Consider the following 22,362-nt stretch of genomic DNA (forward strand, 5'->3'; position numbering starts at 1 on the left):
TTGCTATCATTTCTGTCTTTTCAGACGCTGAGAGGGTAAACACACCTCTCTTCAAATATCATGTTGTTGTCGTGCGACAGGAGGAACGATCGTGCCTTTTGTAAATAAACCATTGAGCATGTGATAAACAGCAGCAGATAGAGGCTGGTTGGTATTTTTAGCGGTGCTGTGTGCTTCCACAGCCGCTTCCCTGCACTGCTGCTGGAGTTGACATGTTAACACTCACTGGCTGCTATATTTAGCTCAGCCTCACAGTGCTGTTACTATTCCCAGCCTTGTACATGAGGGGGCGGAGGGTGCGTTTTTTAAATATATAAATAAAAAAGGGAAGAAAAAGTTCCCTTTTCACGACAGATATGAAATGGGTTTTTTTCCGAGTACATCCAGGGTCCACATATGACACTGATTCCTCACTAGATCAGACACACTGCAGTTAAAGGGCATCACGAGGTTTGAGACTGAAAGGTGATCGGTTAGATGGAAGATAAATTACTGCATGAAAATAAACAGCTTATGATGCTGGGTGCAGGAAGTAAGGGCATCATTCCACAAGAAAAAGCACTGACCATGAACTCTGACCTCTAAAGGAGCGACAGGTAAGAAAGAAAAGCACTTCTTTAAATTATACATCTTATCAGATTCCAAATAAATATGTTCAAGGTGTCTCATTTTGGACATGGCCTACGACATGATGCTTTTACACTCTATACACCCAAGTCTGGTGAAGCACTAAAGACAAGCATTTCATGTGTTCATTTTTAATCAAATGCTGCTGTCACTGTTGGGAAATTAAGTCCTTACCATTTTTGTAAAGAACAAATCCCATTGGTTGCATTATGGCTGCCTGATTCAAGCCTGTTGTGATTTCAGCACCAAGGACAGTTCACTACGTTTGTGGTGAGAAACAGAGTCCTGAAGAGACCCCAACACATAATGTCCTCTACATGTCTATGGTCCGTAAGATGTGGTCCTTTTCCCTCTAAAACAAGTTAACCTTGACAATGAAGGAGTAAACCATGAGGCCTGAAGGACAGATAAGAGAGAAACTGTGGTGTTAAGGAAATACAATCATTGTTGGAACCAAACTTGGGCATGGGAGGTCGAGAACATGTTGCAAACTGCTCTAAAAGGTATGTTTTAAAATGTAGTTGGCCAGCTGTATCATTACATATCATTACATGTCACTTGTTAGACGCTTTTATCCAAAGCGACTTACATAATCAATACTGTGCAATCCCCACAGGAGCAATTTGGGGTGAAGTGTCTTCAGGGACACAACGACATGCTGGCTGCAGTGGGATTTGAACCTGTGCTCCTCGCCACAGCCTCCCTCCTCATTACAGCAGGAACTGTTAGGTTACATTAGTCATAACAACAATTGGCCATACGCTTAAGTAACCTTATATAACCATATATCTACATTTTAGCCCTCAGTTACACTTTCTTTTCAGGAGACAAAACTTGTGTTGAGAATGATTTTTTTTACCCAACAAAATAAGATGCACTGAAGGCAACACAAACATGTACTAGAGAAGGCTATCAAGTAAAAGCACACACCACAAAAAGGTTACTTAACCAACTTTTAGATGATTTTAGATCACCAAAGCAACACAAGCCTGCAAAACAGAATGACAGATATGTAATGTAGCAGGAAACCGAAACCCTCAGCGTGCACAGTGTACATCTCGCCTCTTGTTTTTGGGGTACAGTAGGTTTTATCCCCACCCAAAGGTTGGTGGTAAAGTAAGGAAACCCATTGAGCTCCACCTCGTGCTTCAGGACTATTGATTTACCTTCACTGCTACTCTCACATGGACTCAGTACAGCCGCTGCTGCCTTCCTTCTCTCTCTGAGGGTCTTCTTCGCTTCCTCTCCTGCTGCAGCCGCCCACTCCTCCTCCTCCTCCTGATTATTTTCAGATCCACCGTGTGTGCGTGTGCGCGTAAAAACGCATGTGCCAGGCTTTGGCTGGCTGGATGGCGGGCTGGTTTGGGAAATACCTGGTCACGATCAATGAGGAGAGGCTGTATCTCGGTTGTATATCGCCCCCTTCTGTCCTGAAATGAGAATAACACGTAGACCTTAAACGCACCATGATGCCTGAGCAAAATGATGTACAGTATCTCTGCGAAGAAAATAGAGACGAAAGCCATCAGCCTGCAACTCAGTGAGAAGGAAGCATGACATTAGTTAACAAAGAGAAGGGGAAATTAATGCATCGTAAAGAATGTCGATGAATAAATCCAAGCATCACTCAATGTATATTCACACACATGTACAATTAAACACATACATTGCATCAAAAATAACCCATTTGTGTTGAATGTTATTCTTTCTCGCCGTTTTATAGTCTTATTTCATTTCAGCTCTGACTGAGCAAGATGCTTAAACAGTAATTGACAAACACACCGGATTATCAATATTCGCATCCATAAAATAAAGGGATGGTGATTTAGTTTCGCGTTGTCTCTGTCCTCTGCATTGCTCGCCAGCATCGCAGTGTTCCTCCGTGCCTCTTATACCGAGCAGAAATACAAAGAGAGACAAAAAGACATCATGAAAGCTTTAAGTGACTCGTTGGGTTTGGGCTAAAAATAGATCTGGTTGCTCTGCGAGGAAAACCCTGGTCTGGGTCGCCCTCTGCAGGGGAGAGTCTGCCAAGACCAGAGACTATTTTAGGATGGACAAGCTTCTAGTTCTCATTATATATATATATATATATATATATATATATTCCTTTTAATACATTTAACGCACTTCCGTAGTCTAAGAAAAACTGGTAACTTCCTTCTGCATTTTAAAGAGGACCACCAAAAGGATGCTTTATCTCCATGCACATTCTTAACAGAGGTATGTTATTTCTGACAGTGAAGCAGATGCATTTCATACCATTTACTCACTGTAGTGCTCCCCATTATGTTTCATTTGTGTCCACTTGATTGTCTCCTCCATGATTTCCTGTTTGTGTTTTTATCATGTTCTGTTGACTATTAGCGTTTTCTTTTTTTTAACAAATTGTACGGTGGCCTTGGGTGTCATGAAAGACGCCTACAAATACAATTTATTATTAGTTATTTAGTGTATTTATTCATTGTTATCCTCTTGTGAATATGTACCGTCCTGTTTTTTCATTTCCACTGCTTTAAACTCCTGAATTTCCCCATGGGGATAAATAACAGTCGATGGTATCTTATTTGCAACTTCTCAAAAAATAAATTGGGTATATTTGTTTATTTGATTAAAACTATTCTCAGATGCCTCTCTGTTAAACACTTCCCCTTTAGAAAATCAAGGCCCTTGCTCCAAAGCATCCCCCCCGGACATTTAAAAACCACAAGTCATTATTGCATACCGTGTAGGAACTCAATTCGGCTTTTGATAAGAGTATAGGTTTAGTTCGATTAAAGTCGGATAAGAATGTTTTCAACGGTCAACTTTCACATCCAATTGGTGCTCCGGACCATCTACAGTTTTAACACCGAGAAGCTACTGAAAGCATTGAAGGACACACCAGGTTAAATACAGAACTATTGAAAATGACAGCAAAATTAAACCCAGCCAAACGTTTAAGGTACACTTCACTCCAGTGTTTAGTATGAAGTTATCGTGCGTTTATAAAAACAGGACAGAGCAAGCAGATCCTCCACCACCAGTGTGTTAAATAAAGTTTTCTAAATATGGCAGCAACTATTTATAGCCCGTTTAATTATGGACACCCTGATTCTAATGCAAAGCTAAACCACACACACTGGGCTGAGGCAGTGCTGCTGCAGACTGCTGAGGAGGCACTCACCGTCTCCCCACTCTGCTTTAGTAGAGATAGATGTGGAAAACAGAAACAAGAGGGAAGACAGATAAAATATATGATGAATGAGATCGTCAGAGGAGTGGATGGGTGGAAATAAAGTCTGGAAAAGGATTGAAACATGCAGAAAGTACATTCGAAGCAGCAGAAGTGTGTGGAGTTGCATCGTTGTCTGGATACCGGACTTAAAACACAAGTAATGAGGACAAAAGTTCATACTTCCATACAAGTTTATGATAAAAATCCAATGAAACCTCATTGATTCATACAAAGTAGCATAGTGAGCCAATTCAACTTAAGATCTAAAAAAAAAAGATTAAATAAAAAGGTAGAAATAAAATGCATTCAACATCTCAAACAAGAGGATCTTTAACTTTCCCTACAACAAGCCGACAAAAATATTTATCAGATACAACTTGGCGGTCTTTTTTTCCACAAAAATACACAGAATATTTATTTTTTAAATGAACGGGGGAAAACATTTAGGTTTACTATAACTATTGCCCAAGAGGATTATGGGGAGTAAATGTTAAAAAGTCTTGATGTGGGATATTCTGAAGACGAAACTGAACCCCAATCAAACAACGACACAAACTGGATGTGCGAGTTGGAAAGTGAAAAAGACGTGGAGACCAGTTTAAAAAAAAACAAAAAACAGTAGTGACAAATAGTCCGTCTTGATGCGGAAAAGATCCTGATGTGATGCAGTTCAATGAGCAATATGTACTGTGTGTGTGCGGGGGGGGGGGGGGGGGGGGTCTCAGTAGGGCCGGCCTCGGCTCCTGTTGCCTCTGAAGCCTCGTCCTCGGCCCCTGAAGCCGCCGCGCTGCTCTGGGGTTACAACAACAAAAAACAACAGGTCAGTATCAACATGCGACAACAACCTGAGCGATGTTAACTATACGAGGCAGATCCCCTCGGGTAAAAGTTATACATAGTTGTATAACAAAGAACTTTCTATAAAATAAATGGATTGTTTTCCGTTGTTAAAGGACACGTCTTATCTTTAACAGGGTTCCTGACGGTGTCACCAACTCAAATGTAAGACTTTTTAAGACCACTTTGAATAGAATTTAAGACCTATTTCACGGCAAGAAAGTATGAAGGAAAATTGCTATGAAAGAAGAAATACGTCCCATAATTACTTACAAAGTAAATGTATTCACGTTCAACATAAGAACGATGACTGAACATAACCGTACACAGAACTGTGTTAGCCAAAAAGAGTGTGTGTGTGTGTGTGAGACAAGAGCTATAGTCAGAGCTCTGCTGCCTTCATGCTGTTGTATGATTGGTGTTTAGCTACGGTATTTAGCGTCTACAGCAGCTCCGCTTTTAGAGTTGACGTAGACCCAAACGTCGCCCGGAGGTCCCCCGGTGTTGTTGCGGGAGCTGCTGCACTAGCTAACGCTGCACTAGCTAACGCTGCACTTGCTAACGCTGCACTAGCAAAACAAACGCCAATTTATTTTGCAAAAGGTGCAGCGGGCTTCAAACACGTTCCCCTCCACTGGTTTCAACCAAGCACTAAATTAGATGTTTTCCAACCAAATACGGTTAAACTTACACTTCCCCATATTTATTTAAGTAGATTCGAAGATACATGAGTTTGACTGCAGCTAGCTGAAGCTTGGTTGCTAGGTTACTAGCTGGGTGTTCTCCAATAAGGTGCCGGGGGAAACGAAGTGATTACTGGTTCCATGTTGATTTAATTCAATACAGATTGCTTTCTGCCCTCCTGCTTCTACTCATGTTGTTTGTTTGTCGGATGTAAAAATTGTCTAATTGTTGAAATAGTAGAATAAATAAAAACATATTCACAAACTTCCGGAAAATCCTAGTTTTTTTGTTTTGCTTTTCAAGGAAGAACTAAATCAATCTTCCTGTAACTAACTCCGATAGCTATCACATTTACTCCCTGTATGTCAATAGCCGCGTTCACACCGGAGTACTTTTGCCCTTTAGTTCCGTTAGTACCCCTTATGTTGCGTTCACACCAAAAAGAGAACTTAGTGCCGGGAACTTTTACCCCCATGTTTAGTGCCTGCTAGAGAGGTGGTACTATCCTGGGGAGAAAAAGTGACCCAGTTCTGATTGGCTGGGCGAATTGCAAACCACGCCCCGTAAAACTCTGAAAAGTTTTGTGAAGCCACCATTTTATTTGTGGCATTAGCATTATTAGCTTTAGCATTAGCCCAGCGCACCAACGGAGAGAGAATAACTTATGGCAACACAAAAGAAAACATGGGAGTGGTGGAGATGAGGAGGTGTCGGCGTTCTGTAGGGGTTTAACGGTACACGCACCGAAATTATTCGGTATATATATAACGGTAAAAAAAAAAATTGAGAACGTGAATAACTTCTTGGAAGTAATCTCAGGTGCTGCAGGTAATTTACTCACATTGGGTTCAACTCGTCATAGAGCGACCAAGTCATTTCATTGGACGAGAGGCATACTATGAGAGCTGGTCACAGGGATGCGTTCAAATTTAGTCAGTAATTTGAGGAACTGTCGAAATAGCGAACGCAGATAAAGTTGAGCTCGAAAATCCTCCAGCATCATTGAAGTCTCCGGTTTTGGTTTCGCAGTTACGTACAAGGATGACGGACAAAGACAGGTGGACCGAACCAAAGCTGTTTGTCGGCATTGTTCAACTACGGCTGGCAATACATCAAACATTCATTTGAAAAGGCATCACCCGAACGTGAATATCACCGGTACCAAAAGAAAAAAGACTGAAGTGCAAACCCAACTCCCACTAGCATGTAAGCCTCCACCACTCGCAGAGAGTTCAGACCGAGCCAAAGCTATTACAAACGCCAAATATCCTTATGTTGCCATGTTAGCAAAGCGCTACCTGGCTGTATCTGCTACCTCTGTCCCTAGCGAGAGGGTGTTCTCCACAGCAGGAGACATTGTTAGTGCCAGCAGATCTGCCCTTTCAGCAAGCAATGTAGACAAGTTCATCTTTCTTTAAAAAAAACATGAAAATACAATGACAAGCAAGTCATTATGTCAAACTGGCTGCTTAGGTACAGTACAGTTCAAATACAGATTATTTCAGTTCAGCGAAAATATTGTTCTGCTCTGGTTTTGTGTTTCTGCCATCTCCGTTGCTCAGCTGATTATGTTTGGCTGCTGTTTAGTTCCTAGCCTCTGCCGTCCTGCCATTAGCCAAACGAGCTCACCGTCGTGCTCTGCTATCCGTGGAATCCCAGCTCTGGAATACCCCAACTGGGCTCCTCTCTGCCCCGCTCCCTGGACTACCCACGAACCCTCCCTCAGTCCTGCCATCTCAAGTGGGGGGTTTTCCATCACCGCTGCTGAGGTTCGAGGTCCGGTTTCTCCCAGGCTAATGGTGCTAGCTGCTAGCTGGCTCGCTGTTCTTCCCACATGCCCTACCCCGGAGCCTGCGGTCTTCAGACTCTGGCCCCCCGCACCAACCTGTGAACCTTCAGGGATAGAGCCTTCAGTATGGCAGCCCCCACTCTCTGGAACGCTCTCCCTGCGGAGATCCACAACATCCCCACACTTGACGCCTTCAAAAGGGCCCTCAAGTCCCATCTGTCTGCCAAGGACTTCGGCCCCAAATCTATTTGTTGTTTTGTCTGACTGCCTTTTGTTATGTTGTGTTTGTTTATACTCCTGTTCTTCCTTGTAAAGCGACCTTGGGTATTATGAAAGGCGCTATAGAAATCCAAGTTATTATTATTATTAATGTTTATTTTATTGTGTATTTATTTGAGTGAATATTCACAGTTTAATAATAATTTTAAAAAATATATATATTTTATGATAATTTTTTCTGCTGTACCGAAAACGTACCGAACCGAACCGTGACCTAAAAACCGAGGTACGTGCCGAACCGAAATGTTTGTGAACCGTTACACCCCTAGCGTTCTGTTGATTTAATCTGAAGCCAGTCCCCAACTCCGGGGACTTCCGCCCGGGGACTTCGGGTGGCAGTACACGCCATGAAGTTGTTTGCAGCCTGCCAGTAAACCCAAAGCAGAAGACGAAGTGACGTCAGCGGCTCATTTGCGTAATCTTCCCTCAGGGAAAAGTACTCCGGTGTGAACGCGATTGGTACTTAGTGCCCTGGGGGTAATAAGTGCCGGCACTTAGTACTGCAAAGTACGCGGTGTGAATGCGGCTACTGAGAAAGAGTTCCTGTAGCAGTATTAGGTCAAAAGGTAAGAGTGAAATAACCCAATGTGCAGGTGAACATAAAAAGTGAACATGCTGAACCAGTGATTACTAAAACACAAATATCCAAGTGCCACAGAGTGCTCCTCACCATTAGTAAAATTGCCAATGGTGGCGCTGTACTTGCCGCTGGGGGGGTTGTAGATCTGCCGCGCGTCCCTCCGGGGCAGAGGAGAGATCTGCTTCTTTGTGCTGCCGCCGGGGCCCAACTCCTCACCTGAGGGGCGCTTCGGCCTGGAAAAAAACAAAAGACAGGAAGTTGAAGTTGAAGACGAGCAAACAAGGAACTGAAACCGTGTTTGGCTTCTGATGCTGAAGAAAGGTAGACTCACGCCGCTGCCTCCGACTTCTGCACCGGTTTCCAGGACAGAGTGACTGAGCTCTTGAATGATGGAGGGTTGTGGAAGAGATCCTGGGAAGAAAAACAAGATATTTAGTGCAAGCTAGATAAAGAAATGTTGATTTGGAACATGTTGAAGCCGAGTGTTACACTGCCACACATGTTAGCCTGAAAATAGCTTACCTTGATGAGGACGTTGATGTTGTTCGTGATCTTGAGGGCCACCACCTTCATTTTGTTCTGATGAGAGAGAAGATAAGTTAGTCTGATATATTTTTAAAGCAAAAGTCAGTACATCTAGACCAGGGGTGCCCAATACGTCGATCGCAAAGGAAGTGTGGGTATAAAATTGACCAAAAATGTACCGAGTTGTATTGTGCCATACGCAGTGTTTCCCCTACCATTGTCTTGGCGGGGCGCTGCGCCCTGCTAACGGAGCCCTGCCTGAAATTCAAGGTGTTTTTTTAAATTAAAAAATATATATATTTATAGCACCAAATTGCAACTGAAGTAATCTATCTCCAATCACTTTTCACATGTGCTCTTTTATTAAATAAACTAAACACCTATGTTATTTATCCAATGCATGTTTCAGTGTCCACTGCTTTGCGTTTCACATTCTCCCTCTGCTCTGTTTCTGAAGGGCGGGGCGGGCAACTCATTTGATCAGCAAATTATTGTCATAAAATGCTGTTTTCAGCATGAGGGGATTTTTTGTATCTCATTTGAACTTATTAGATTGTTTTGGAATGATAAAAAGGACATTATACACACTTTTCTTATATTTGAGTAACTAGTAATCACGATAATTGTTCATTGTTAAGTGCAGCCCTTTAGCTCAGTCTTTATTAGGGTTCCACCCAGACAAAGATAAGTCAAAAAAATAAATAAATCAGTCGTTACCTCGTCGGTCTTCAGAGCGTCTCCCGTCTTTCCTTGCAGTGCTACTCGCAGCTGTCGGATGTAAACCTGCAGGCCTCTGGCAAAGTACTGTAACCTGTCGAACAAAAAGCACAAACACGCATGCTCAGAATATCCAGACCTCATTTTCCTTTACTAATTAAACCCCTGGAGCTGTTTTGGGGATTTCATGATTTGGCCTCACTCCCTCACCTGATCTTGAAGTCTTTGAGGCTCTCGGCGTCCACTTTTTCGATGAGGAAGTCGGGCAGCTTCTTGCCGAGCTGGTGGAAGCCGAAGAGGAGACACTCCACGTAGCTGAACTGCAGTTTGGGTTCCTCCATCGCTGAGTTCTCCCCGTTCTCCGCCTCATCTGGTGGCAGAGGCATGAACTCCTACACAGACAAACAATACATTTAACATCTCATCTTTGTCTCGTTTACTTTATCGTCAAACAACTGGGACCACGCGTGTTAACAGGAGCAAAGAGACATCAGTGTTTCAAACTCTTTTTCAGTTTTGTACTGCCTTTAAAACATTTGTTTTCACAGTTCAAGTAACACCTGATCAGTCCTAAGATTATTGGTAGAAAAATACGTCTACGTGAAAGAGATAAATACAGTGCTGCGCCCTCGACTAATTAATATGACCAAGGAAAGTGAATAAGTACAAATAAATTGCAAGAAAATGTATCCTTAGTAGGCCACAGCAGAAAGCCCTTAAGAGGATGCGCAACAATATGAATGGAAATGTTTAAAGTAGTAACAGCTCGTAATGATCAGTGGTGAAAAACAGCTGTGTTTTGATTATGAGGTGTTTCCACTTGTGTTCCTCCACGTGTAACAGCATCAGGTCTCTCACCACCAGCTTGGTGAACAGCATGCTGAGGTTGGGCTCCAGCTTATCCATGTCTCCACAGTATGGACTCATCTCAGCCAGCAGCTTCAGCACCTACACACACACACACACACACAGCTTAGCAGATCCCTCACACAGTGTAATGTGCACTGCTAATGAGAAACAGTGTTGTGTGGACTAATGAGCCATTAACAACATGCAGCGGCTGACGCCTCCGACAGGTGGCTGCCACGCGCACTTTGTTCACTACGACCACTCACCCAATGTCACATCACAACTGTGGCCATATTTAGTTTGTTCTGCCCTCTTTTATTCAAATGAATTGAGCCATTGGCAATTCAATATGCAACATCATTTTTGATTTAATTGATGAAAATGTAAATTAAATAAACTCCATATTGTCATGTTTTTGAATTAGCAAATTGTCATTGCAACCCTCAATTCAGTTCTAAAGATTAAAAAACAACATGTGTAGAAACCTGGTCTAATCAGTGGTATATAAAAACACATTTTAAATAACTACGGGAATTCACAAGTCTACCTACATTTGACTTGTGTCTCAATATGAAGCCAGAACTCACCTCCAGCTGGATGTCCAGCTCCGGCACGGGACTCGTCAGGGCGCTGAGGTTGGGCAGCACGTGTTCACAGAAGTACGTGATGAAACGTGTAGAGTGGACGTTTTTCTACAGGAGAGGAGAAAACCACGATTAGTTCAAGCTTTAAATCAAAGTAAACTTCTCAATCTTGAGCTTCATGGTCTTCTCGATAAACTGAATGACTTTGGCGAATTGAAGAAGTAACTTTGGGATTGGGCGATTAGCTTTTTTGATAATACACGGTGTTGAATGTGTGTTACTCACGGAGAAGAGGGGCAGCGCCTGGCGGGTGCACTGCAGGAGGCGGTCCACGAGGTCGGGGTCGGCCGTGTTCAGCGCCTGCTCCAGGAAGGCCTGCTCCACCACCAGCTCCACCAGCTGCTGCCGCCCGTTCACCGTCTGCAGCACCCGCAGGTTGGACACCACGCGCATCAAGAGGACAAACTCCTCCCCCGTCACGTCCTCCAGAACCTTCTTTGTTTCTGCAAAGACGTAGTCCTCCACCTCCTTCGTCATGACCTCCTCTGTCAGGGTCTTCAGTTTGGTGGACAGAAACTTGATGGCCCTTTCCCGAACAATGTCCTCTCCCTGCAGGATCTGAGAGAAGAGACCGCCAAGAGTACCTGGAGGACAATAGAGAGAAGGGGTTGCGTCAATGCAGTTTAATAATTACAAACTCAATGGGATTACCCAGGATGCAATAATAATGACATACACAAGAAGTTAGATCCAGCAAACGAGCAGATCTACTGGATAGAATGAGAAAGTGACTTAAAAACAGGCCAAAAATATATATTTGGTTTCACACGGCCAACAAGTCAACTTGAAAAACAACATCACAGGTTACAACTAAATATTTAAACAGGTAGAAGGAAGTCCTACTACCTTTAGGCACAGCTCTGAATCATTTAAGAGCATTAATATGAAAACAACACTCACCTTTAGCATCCATCTTGAAGATAGCAATAAGTGATCCAGTCACTTGGTTGAATTCTGCTGTATCATCTGAAAGCACAACAAAAACAAAAATGGTGGATTCTTCAGTAGTTATTCTTGGAAAAGTATATTTAATATTAGACAGTTTGCCGTTTGGACTGATCGGCTAATCTGATCTCCACAATAGAACATAGCCGAGCATTTAAACAACATGGTATACACTTTCACTGTGAGGAAGGTTGTATGTAAAACAAATACCCAAAAACAGGATATCAAAGTAACTTTAGTGTCTAGCATTAAGCATCCATACCTGTCTGAAGGAGCTGGGTGAGAATATCAGCAACTCTGAGGATGTTTTCTCCAGTCGCAAAACGAGGAAGCTCCTTGATGGCCTGTCGTCGGATCTGGACGTAGACAAGAACACAGCGAGGATTACGATGGGACTACAAATACTGAAGTTAAGGGAGGAAAGCCCACACAAACTATAGCTTACTATGTACCCATGCACACAGTATTCTTTCAAACTCACCGACACATCCTCATCTTCACAGAGATCGAGCTGGGCATTGATGGCTGAATCCGCCAGTTCTGGAAAGCTGCTGAAGAACTTGGGAATAAACTGCGCAGCCAGGCGCTTTTCCTTCGGGCCGCCTTTCACGCCATCCAAGATGACTTGGTAGGCATCTTTGTGCTGCAGAGGAAAAGACACATCAATAAACATGTACAGGATAACAACATTACAATTCATATGAAACTCCAGTTATAATACGATCCAATTCCTAGATAGTGACTGTAGTCCAGGTATAACTGTAGTGAATACAGCTGACCCCAAAACCAGCAGGTGTTACTGAGGACAATGACATTTGGGTATCAGCCCACCAGGTTATGTAGAAACCCCCAATGTGCGGTGAGAGTGACCTGAAACTCTTTAAAAAAGGGCAGATTGAGGACAGTCTGCTTTAGCGGGATAATCACGTGATGCATCTATGCTTCATTTGACTAAATATTTTAGCTCCTAATCCCGTGAAAACCGTTCTTTGAAAAACAACCCGTGTGGTGGCATTCAGCTTTTAAATGGGAGACTGTAACTTTGTTTTTAAATGTACAAACAGGGGCTGTGTAGTTTGAAAAAGGTCTTAGCGTCTGCCTCATCGATTTGGACCAATCAGTCTCTTTGCAGGCCATCTAATAAAGCTCACTACAAAGTGAAACCCCCCTTTACCCATAGCTCGTTAAGGTTAACACTCAGTTCAATAACTAGAAGATATCTCACAAGACAATGGAGAAGTTTTTAATGCGTAGAAAGGCAGGGTAGTTTTGGATATATTACAGTCACAAAACAAACAATGAACCTGCGTGCCTGTTTTAGAGAGTAATCCAACCTGCATGACTCAATGCTACTGACATAGGAACCATTTGATCTGTGCATAACAATGAACTTATATTTGAATGGAAATACATAATTTCCCCAGGAGTGTTTCGGTGTAACAAATCCAGATTCACTGTCTTGCTGGAAATGCAATATAACAACATTATCATAATAAAGATGCCCTGATTTAGTGTAAATTAAAATGTGCTCAATGTTAATTAAATCAACGTTTGGTTAAACAATATAATTGTGGTTATACAAGAATTTAAAAATGTCTTAAAATACAATAAAAAAAACTTTAAAAAGCAAATATTTACATATATTCAGAAGACTATAATGTGTATTCTTAGATACTCTTCTCAATATGTATTTTCTACTATGAATATATAATGTATTTGCTTTTAATATTTATTCAAATGTGTTCTATTTTTAGTAAATGTTGCAATATCGTACTATGACTGTCAAAAATGCTACTGTGACAAAACCATTTCCCAACTTTGGATAAATAATGGATATATCTATCTATCTAGAATAAAATATAATGTTAATATTTACTATTAGTCGAGTTGTATCCTAAGGGTCGCCATTGACATTAGCACGGTCACTACGTTAGCCTAGCCACAGTTAGCACACCACGCACACAACAATGTTATGTAGCTTATAGCGAACAGTTGACGTTAAATAAGCTAATGTGAGGAACCAACACACAAATCAATTCAACTAGGTTTTAAACCACACATTATAAGCGTTAATTACCTGGCTGAGGTCGTCCTTAGCGTCAGCCAGGACCCCGTAGCTCCGATAGAGATCCTCGATAGTGACCGCCATCAGCGTGCGTCCTGCAGCAGAAAAAGATTTAAAAAACTAACAAGGAAACCACTCTCTGGTCCCTTTAGCTCCGATTCAGGGGAGGGTAGCACAAAGGACGCTGTACTACCGGGATATATGTTCTTAGGAAAGGGGATGGTGAGAGGAAATGTCGAGAAACCCGTGAATGAATAACGCTAGCAGTCTGTCTTCCCGCAATCTCAAGCTAATGTGCTACGGAACAATGAGCAGAGCGCATGCGCAGATGTAGCAAGTAGCGTGGAGGATGGCAACACATGTGACCACTTGTGTGCGCAGAAATGGTGCGCAGTAGAACTATTGATTTGTTTTGTTTAATTCAAAAATATGAACATGAAATCAACCTGCTCACGCCGGTTGTTAAAATTAGTTTTATTTCTCGTATATATTTATATTGCATTGTTTGAGGAACCTGTGACCCAAGGTTTTCATTACACAAGATTGAAGTCAAAGATTCAAAGGTTTAATTCTCATGACATATACAAAACTACTGTGTAATTATGTATTTATTCAATTTATCCGTGGCTGTGTATGACATTATACCTTTGAACTTAAATACTAATTCAAATTTGTAAAATACACCATTAATTTGATTGCCTTCATAATGTTTTCTACATGGTACCATATTGGGGTGGATTTGCAGGTACTTAACATGGTTAGGAATCAGCACATCTCTCCCTATGGATGTGGAATTTTTGCCATGAATATAAATTACTGCAGAAAAAAAAACGTTATTCTATCACCTTTAAAATATATATAAATGTCTTTATAGGAAGCAAGCAAAGTACTGTGTGGATTAAAAATGTGTATAAATTACCTTAATTAGGACATCAGAAAGAATGAATTAATCACGCCAAATCAGTCAAACAATATCAATATATTTATATATTATAGTTTCCATAGAGTTGTCACATTCACTCATTAAAAGCAAACATTTAATTTGAACAGGGTGCATTTTTATTGGGACATTTAAGAGCAAATACCAGTGAGAAGTAAGGATATAACATCATTACATTTCACAATTGGTAAGATATAAAACCTTTAAGGCCACATGTACATGGAGGTAACTGCAACAATTTAAACAGGACAATAGTTTGAACTACTTTTTTAAATGTGTTGATCTTTTTCCTTTTGAAAAAGCTGCAACTTGTTCACTGGAACCACATTTCAAACTTCTCAAGATAATAGAAATTAAAAAAACCTGCTCAATTGAAAAATACTTTTGGCAGTATGTGTCAGTTCCATGTCTTATTAATAGTTCAATGTTACATTTCAAGTAAGAGCAAATACTGTTTTAAAACTCTTCATATCATAAGTTAATAAGCCCAAACTTTAAGAGTACCAACATTTGTCCCCCAATAAACACCATTCAACCAACAAACAACTCTATGGTAAATATAGCACAGCAAATACATGCTCTTAGTAACTCCAATCATGTTTAACAGTCATAAGTTAGCATTCTCATTCAGGTGATAAAGTAATATCCCAACGAAATGTAGTTCATCCTTTTCAGTTTTTAGAACCATTTAGCATCAATTTGAATCCCGACTTTATTTACTGTGAATAATTTTTAATTCACATTATTTATAGTTATCTGAATCTGCTCCGATGACTGTACATCACCGTATAATCTGTTGAGGTATGTCCCACTACACATGTCATAAATACTGTCCCCTCATTGGCTGTCAGCTATGACATCACCAGGCCAGTACTCGTCCTTCATGTAGTGGTTTGAGGCGGCGAAGCTGGGTTCTATTGGAGCGTCGTCGCTTCTCAGCTTGTTCTGCAGCTCCTGCTCCCACTCGCCCTCCACCAGCTTGTAGAGGTCGAGGGAGGCGAGCGCATCCTCCACCGAGCAGTGACCCCGCTTCCCCACCTGGACAGGAGAGACACACCGGGTCAGCATTGAAGACCTACTTTTTACATTGGCTTTTGTTTCTACTTGTGTGTGATGTGTTCTGTCCTTATGTTTGTTCCTCTCAGGACTCCACGTGGTCTGTGTTTTTTTTATGTTAACCTTAAGTTTCTGCCTCATGTTGACGTTGTATTCATGTTTCTGGGGTCTTAAATTTGAACTTTTGTTCTTTCTTGTGAATTATATTTCTGTGAAAGGTGAAATAAACGTATTATTATTATTATTATTATTATTATTATTATAAAACGGAGCAAACAGCTTTTCATTCTGGAAACAGACTTTAAAATCACAAAACCATAACGTAGTATCGTCCATTTTCTCTAAGAAGTAACTATTAAAAAAATCTGCAATGTCTCCTACTCTCCAAATCAAACAAAAGGCAGTCACAGGCACAAGCGGCCATTTTTCTCAACTTAGTTTAGGGTTGCGTTCCAATAGTCCATTTAGCTTAGGAACCTTCCTAACGGAGTGAAATGACCCGGAAGTCCCTCAGTGGCAGCCATGACAAGTGCCGTTCCAATTCTCTAAATGAAAGGAAAGGAGGTTTCAAACTTCCTTTATAACCTCCTTTAGCTTTACCACTGGACCTCCCTAACCGAAAGGAGAGGAGAAAATGCTGCCCCACAATGCATTGCAGCCACAGCATTTGCCATCACTCAACAGTCGGCCGTTCACGGAAACAACCGATTATGACCGAGAAATGATATCATGAAAGTTACGGTGCTTATTAAGCATTTTAAAACGTATGTGGTAAGTTGCCAAAGTGCTTTGTTCTGAACGTTCATCAGTATTATAATCAAAGAGAGAAATATGAACGTTAGTTTTTACTGAAATGATCAAATAAAGTCAACATCTCACAGTCTTTACTGAGCTGTGTGGGGTTTGTTCAACTTTTAAAAGATGTTTGAATGGTGATATACACAGTGATAGATGTTAAGGACTAACGTTTATAATAAATACACCTGTATTGATTTTAAGATATTTTCATAGTTCATACAATCATACGTATTGGGATCATTTGTATTAATGTGGACCGGAGGGAGAGGGTGACGAGCATAAGTTTCACTTTCCTTTTTTATTTCAATTCCAACTTTGGTCCTGAAGAATATGTTTCTCTGTTGTCCACGTTCATAAAGCATAAAGCAACAGCATCAGAGCACAGAGTCTCTAGATGAGTCCCTCGTTCTTATTGAACATCCATGTTGTAGTCCGCTGTATAGAAAACTGTAGTTTCCATAGTTACCCCACAGCAGCAGACGCACATTCATGACGTCCGCTGGCGCATCATAAACACGTCGGATAGTGAAAGTGCAGTCGGATTCTCTAAAGCACCGCAGTCTCTTCTCCTAAATCCTTTTGAATTCTCCTATCCACTTTCCCTTAACGTTTCACTCAGAGGTCAAGGAATAGGAAATAGGGTTAGAATTTAGGAGCTGATTTTTGGATTATCGGAACGCAACCCTGGTGTCCTTCCAACAGGTTTTTAACAGAAACCAAATTAGCTGCCGCTTTGACCCTCTCCAAATCGAAGGGATCGTTTCATGAGGATTTGTGAGATAGCTTTTGGTACTTTCAATTAAAACCTTTTTTATCAGTAAGTGTATAGTATGTGGACAATCTAATTTGAATAGACAAAACAGTGGGCCGAACTTTTTATTGAAATAAATGCCCATATTTAGAGCACATTAAGTCTGAAAATGCTCACCTGTATCTTCCGGTCTAGCAGCTTACTGGCCAAGATTTTGAGGGAAGAGCAGCGTTCTCGGGGGAATCCGGCCAGCCGGCTAAGGTAGCGCGTCGTGCACGTGTCTCTGACCATGTGACCTGGGAGGACGGTATCCAACACCTCAAAGTCGTTGTAGATGGCGTGGCCGACCACCACTTTGCCCTCAAGAATACTGAGGATCTACAAGAGAGAAGCAAGTGGAAAGGAAGATCATTATTTACCTTAAGTGGGGGAGTGCATCTGACGAAGAGTTAGGTTGTTGTGCTCCCTATCTCTGTTTCTTATCTATATCTAATAGAACTGCTCGGGTCTTAATAGATTGAGTGGGGAAGTTCATGAGATCTTTCTAGAGGGTTATCAAGAATAACTTTTATCCAATGACCCTCTCTGTCTGTGTCTGTGTATTCTCTTGTTCCGATTAACCCAGACAAATCTTTTTTTTCTCGTTTAGTATCTATATCTACGCCGGGATCCGGAGTCGAGGCTGATCCTCTTGCTGTAGTCCTGTGTCTTGGACCCTCTATTCTGAGTTCTGGATTAAGTCGTGGACTTCGGGTCGTGGCTGAACCTGTCTCTGCGGTCCTGCCTTGGGTCTCGCCATGCTGCTTCCCTGATGGCTTCCTCAGGATTGTAGCTGACATCCTCGTGGATTCATCTTCTTATTACAGACACATGCATTTCCTAACATTCGGTCTATATGCTGTAAAATGTATTATCTCTTCGATTTACACACGGCATCTATTGCACGTCTGTCCGTCCTGGGAGAGGGATCCCTCCTCTGTTGCTCTCCCTGAGGTTTCTCCCATTTTTTCCCTTTAAACTGTGGGTTTTCTCTGGAAGTGTTTCCTTGTACGATGTGAGGGTCTAAGGACAGAGGGTCTAAGGACAGAGGGTCTAAGGACAGAGGGTGTCGTTTTTCTCATACTGATATTCTGAACAATCTGTGCTGTTGTATTTGCTGTAAAGTGTCTCTACTGTAGGCTATTTTTATTATATGTACAGCACTTTGGCTCGATCAAAAATCGTTTATAAATGTGCTATATAAATAAAACTTGATTTGATTCCATTACAAGCTTTCCCAGTCAATAACCTGAGCACTTTACCCAACCTTTTATACATGTTTACTCACTGCCTAAGGTGACTTATTCATTATATCCTTAGTATCACAAGTGTAGGAGCCAAAATGCTTATTTTGTCACTGCTTCCGGCAATTTTCACATGGGTGTGGTTTAGTTGTATTTAAGTCACCTGTTGGATGCCAGTTTTATGGATTACAAAAAGGGTGAACTGTTCTGAGGAGACACTTAGGGAACAAACCACTTGTTCTCGGAGGGAACAAACCACTTGTTCTCAGAATTAAAAGTAAAGCGGGCCTCACCTCCTCCCTGGCCTGATTGAAGGGCACGGCGTTGTACAGGTGATGCCTCCGGATGCCGCTCCAGCGCGTCCTGTAGTCTGTGACGGGATGACACGGTCGCACATATTTATCATACAACACGTTTCCGTGATAGTCCAGGACGCTGCAGCGGGCCAGCGCACTGCAGCGCCCGCCGGGCCCGGTTCCGACCATCTCACAGTCCAACGCTACTACTGTGGTGGAGCCGGATCCGAGGCAAGGTGAGCTTCGTCCGCTGGCTGGAGGACTCGCTTCAGAGGAGAAACCACTGTCCACCTCCCAGCTGTCTCTAAGGGATTTGTCCACATTGTTGTGCTCGGAGAGGCCAGCTTCAGATGCAGCAGTGCTCCTGTTTTCAGAGTCCAGAGTGCTTTGATTCTGGTTTGCATTGGTTGATTTAGTTTTTTTAAGCAGTTTATCCGAGTCGTCGTCCGGTGTGTGTTCGGTTTGGTTCTCCATTGCTTTCCTCTTCACGTTGGCAGCTATTACATTCTGCTGCCATGTTTTCCTGGCTCTTGCGTTGTCCATGGCACGAAGCAGCAGGGATTTTTTACACAAATATCTGTAATTGCTGAAAAGCCCCTGTGAGGAAGACTGCGCCATCATCAACAAATCGAACCCTCCTTACAGTCATTTTCTGAAGAAGTAAAAACACAACACTCTATTATTATCTTGTGAGGACAGCATACACCAGTGTATATTACTTACTTATGAATAAAACAGACTCACCATGAGATTAATTACAATACAGATTCATGTTTTAAAACTCCTTTGTGTTACATTCAGTTCTCATGAGATTTTGAAGATGTGGCCATTAATAGATATCTGACTTGAGGGGCAGGTGATTGACAGGAACAAATGACAAAAGGCCAAATATGGAGTAATAAGACTAATTTTATTTTGCATTGGCTCATGAATTTAACTGACGAATAAGATAATCAATACAAACAACTCTAGCAAAGTTAAGTATGCAAGTGTGGTGAATGTGGAGGAGTATTATTCCGCTGGAGATAATGGACAACAACACATGGTTAGTGTACAACTAAGACAGTTGTACACTTAGCATACACCAAACTAGTAAAACTGTAAGTACCATCCACCACATGTTTACTACAAATGCTTCTCCACAGCCCGACCACGATGGGCAGCAGCGATCAACATGTGACCATGTTTTTTAAAAGCTTAATACCATTTACAGAGACCTGATTAATGAGTAGTAATAAAGCCGAATTGACCACTGACCCAATAGAGATTCAGAGTAAGCAGGGAAGTGTGTTTTATGCTGTGTTTATATTTGTTGGTAGCTCAAACCAACTATAAATGACAGATTTTTCGACAGAGTTTGGTGTCATTCTGCATAGCTTACGCCACGTCAAACAACAAGACGATAAACCTCGATTAATGTCACCTAAGATTAATGCAAGAGGTTAACTAGTTGACTCAAATCACAAGAATAGCGTTACAACATGACATTTTTATGTTATATAATCATTTACATTACCTTTTGAGGTAGCACGTGTACAGTCTGAACGATGCCTGGACATGTTGCTTTTTCTTCTTCTCTTGAAATAAGCGGCGTAGCGTAAAGAGCGTCAGGATGTATACTGCCACCTGCTGTACAGGAGTGAGTACTACCACAGTATTTTAACCCATATCTTTCACCTACCCACCAGCACAAGTGATGTCTTATTTAAAATGTCCTATTTAAAGTATAAAGGAAGCTTATCTTTACCTCCAGAACTAAAAGAGGTTCAATGTATTTATCCTTCAGGAGATCTTATATAGATATTTTTCTGTAGTGAAGAAAATGGAAACTTCTTCTGTCTTTATAGCAATACTTTCTGGTGTGATTTGTATGATTGGCTAGATAAACAAATATTATATTACTCCCATTTTCCTACAATCTATTATTATGAAACATGACTTAGTACTAGTATTTCTACTTTATATGAGTGAATGTGACAAAAAGGAAAACTGAAACATTAAAAGGGATAGTTCGCTCTTCTCTGTTGTTACCTTTTGACATGAAACTTAAAGAAATGGTATCCATCTATGCTCTTACCAAAGACACCAGTCTCAATAACCTCCCAGAAAATGGGGGTGGGTGGCGGTGGGCTACCGCTGCAACCATTGGTTAGTATGTCCGAATCCAACCAATCATACGTCACACAAACTATCGGGCGAAAGCAGAGGAAGACCTTCACCCTCCCTGAGCTTTTTTAACTCCTTGTAGCTCAATGTTTTGGTTTTCAGGTCGGTAATTTCTTTTTGGTTCACTCTCACTGAAGAGGTTTTCAAAACAGATGCATACTACCTGCAACACTAAGCAGTAGTTAGAGACTAGCTGGTGAACATGGTGGTGCACATAGTGGCTATAAATAATGGCGTATTACCCCAGTTGATGGAGAACAAAAAAGAGCAAAAGAAAGTGTACATATCCAAATTAATATATAGTATAAATATAATGCTATCTTTTATGTTTGTGAGATGAATTGCCTTGTTGCATGTGACACGAATTGCAGAGGAACAATTCCAACTATGTCGTCACAGTCTTACCTCTTGATCCAGTGACATGTTAGCAATTAAAGCAGCATAGTTAGCAGGAAGCACATATTAACGTATGTTAGTGTTGGGAAACAGTGTCTTAAAGGTCCCATGTCATGGCCATTTCGACTGATCATAATTCCATTGTTGAGGTCTACTAGAATAGATTTATATTGTGCAATTTTCCAAAATCACATTGGTTTCTCATACAGCATCTCTGTATAGCATCTATGTGTATTCACTCTCTGTCCCCCCCCCTCCCCCCCTCTACTGTGCTCTGATTGGTCAGCTCGCCCACTATGTTCTGATGAGTCCACCACCGTTACAGCAGAACATCAGTGATTATGTTTTACAATGGCGTTGGTTAGCAACCAGAAAATTACACCAGTAATGACAAACAGATGAGAATGCTGCGTGGGGTCTGGGCGCCGTGTTGGCGGGACGTTGCGCGGCTGAGCTGGGTTAATTTCCTGCTTGCTGCGTGGGGTCTGCGAGACAGCGAGACATGGCGAATGGACGCGGGAAGGAGGGGGTGCTGAGGGGGCTGCAGCACGCCCATCTGCGAGGCTCCACTAGCTAAAAAACTGAATCAGGATCTGATATTGTCTAATTAAATGTCCAAATAGGTTACAAAGCACACTGCACTGACTGTTGACTAACCCAAGAAAGCTGGAAGATATGTAAGTCCGGATTTCCACTTTCATTATGTTTATCTTTTAATCTTTCCCAGCATTCCCATCGATAGATACTGACATTCATGAGAGTCATTGAGCTGAATTTCTGCAGAGCCTTATGTGGGTTAGTAAAGCTCTGAAGATATGAGCGTCACTCTGGGTTGTGATATATTGCATTTAATATGTGATTTAAATATAAAACAAAGCGTGCTGCAGGTGGAGCTGTACATTTTGTTTTGCCACGTGG

The 22,362-nt window shown here is 41.6% G+C and overlaps 2 protein-coding genes across 4 annotated transcripts; both read right to left on the bottom strand.

Annotated features, from left to right (window-relative positions):
* Positions 1–4,017: 4,017 nt before the first annotated feature.
* On the bottom strand, positions 4,018–14,077 carry api5 (apoptosis inhibitor 5). Of its 3 annotated transcripts, XM_034235779.1 has the most exons (14): positions 13,952–14,076; positions 13,771–13,853; positions 12,175–12,336; positions 11,956–12,049; positions 11,649–11,714; positions 10,974–11,332; positions 10,692–10,796; positions 10,114–10,203; positions 9,466–9,647; positions 9,256–9,349; positions 8,536–8,592; positions 8,345–8,424; positions 8,104–8,246; positions 4,018–4,636 (listed from the first exon to the last, which is right to left on the bottom strand). In XM_034235779.1, the coding sequence occupies exons 2-14, from the start codon at positions 13,840–13,842 to the stop codon at positions 4,566–4,568; spliced, it is 1,575 nt and encodes a 524-aa protein (XP_034091670.1). In that variant the 5' UTR covers positions 13,843–13,853; positions 13,952–14,076; the 3' UTR covers positions 4,018–4,565. The 3 variants fall into 3 exon arrangements, with proteins under 3 accessions (XP_034091670.1, XP_034091671.1, XP_034091669.1); XM_034235780.1 differs by having other exon boundaries at positions 8,140–8,246; positions 13,771–14,077; XM_034235778.1 differs by having other exon boundaries at positions 13,771–14,077.
* A 648-nt stretch (positions 14,078–14,725) lies between these two features.
* On the bottom strand, positions 14,726–20,489 carry isg20 (interferon stimulated exonuclease gene). The gene is made up of 4 exons (XM_034235781.1): positions 20,399–20,489; positions 18,880–19,534; positions 17,481–17,681; positions 14,726–15,736 (listed from the first exon to the last, which is right to left on the bottom strand). The coding sequence occupies exons 2-4, from the start codon at positions 19,501–19,503 to the stop codon at positions 15,536–15,538; spliced, it is 1,026 nt and encodes a 341-aa protein (XP_034091672.1). The 5' UTR covers positions 19,504–19,534; positions 20,399–20,489; the 3' UTR covers positions 14,726–15,535.
* Between the last annotated feature and the right edge of the window lie 1,873 nt (positions 20,490–22,362).

Source organism: Gymnodraco acuticeps, unplaced genomic scaffold (genome assembly GCF_902827175.1).
Source record: "Gymnodraco acuticeps unplaced genomic scaffold, fGymAcu1.1, whole genome shotgun sequence".
NCBI classification, from domain to species: Eukaryota; Metazoa; Chordata; class Actinopteri; order Perciformes; family Bathydraconidae; genus Gymnodraco; species Gymnodraco acuticeps.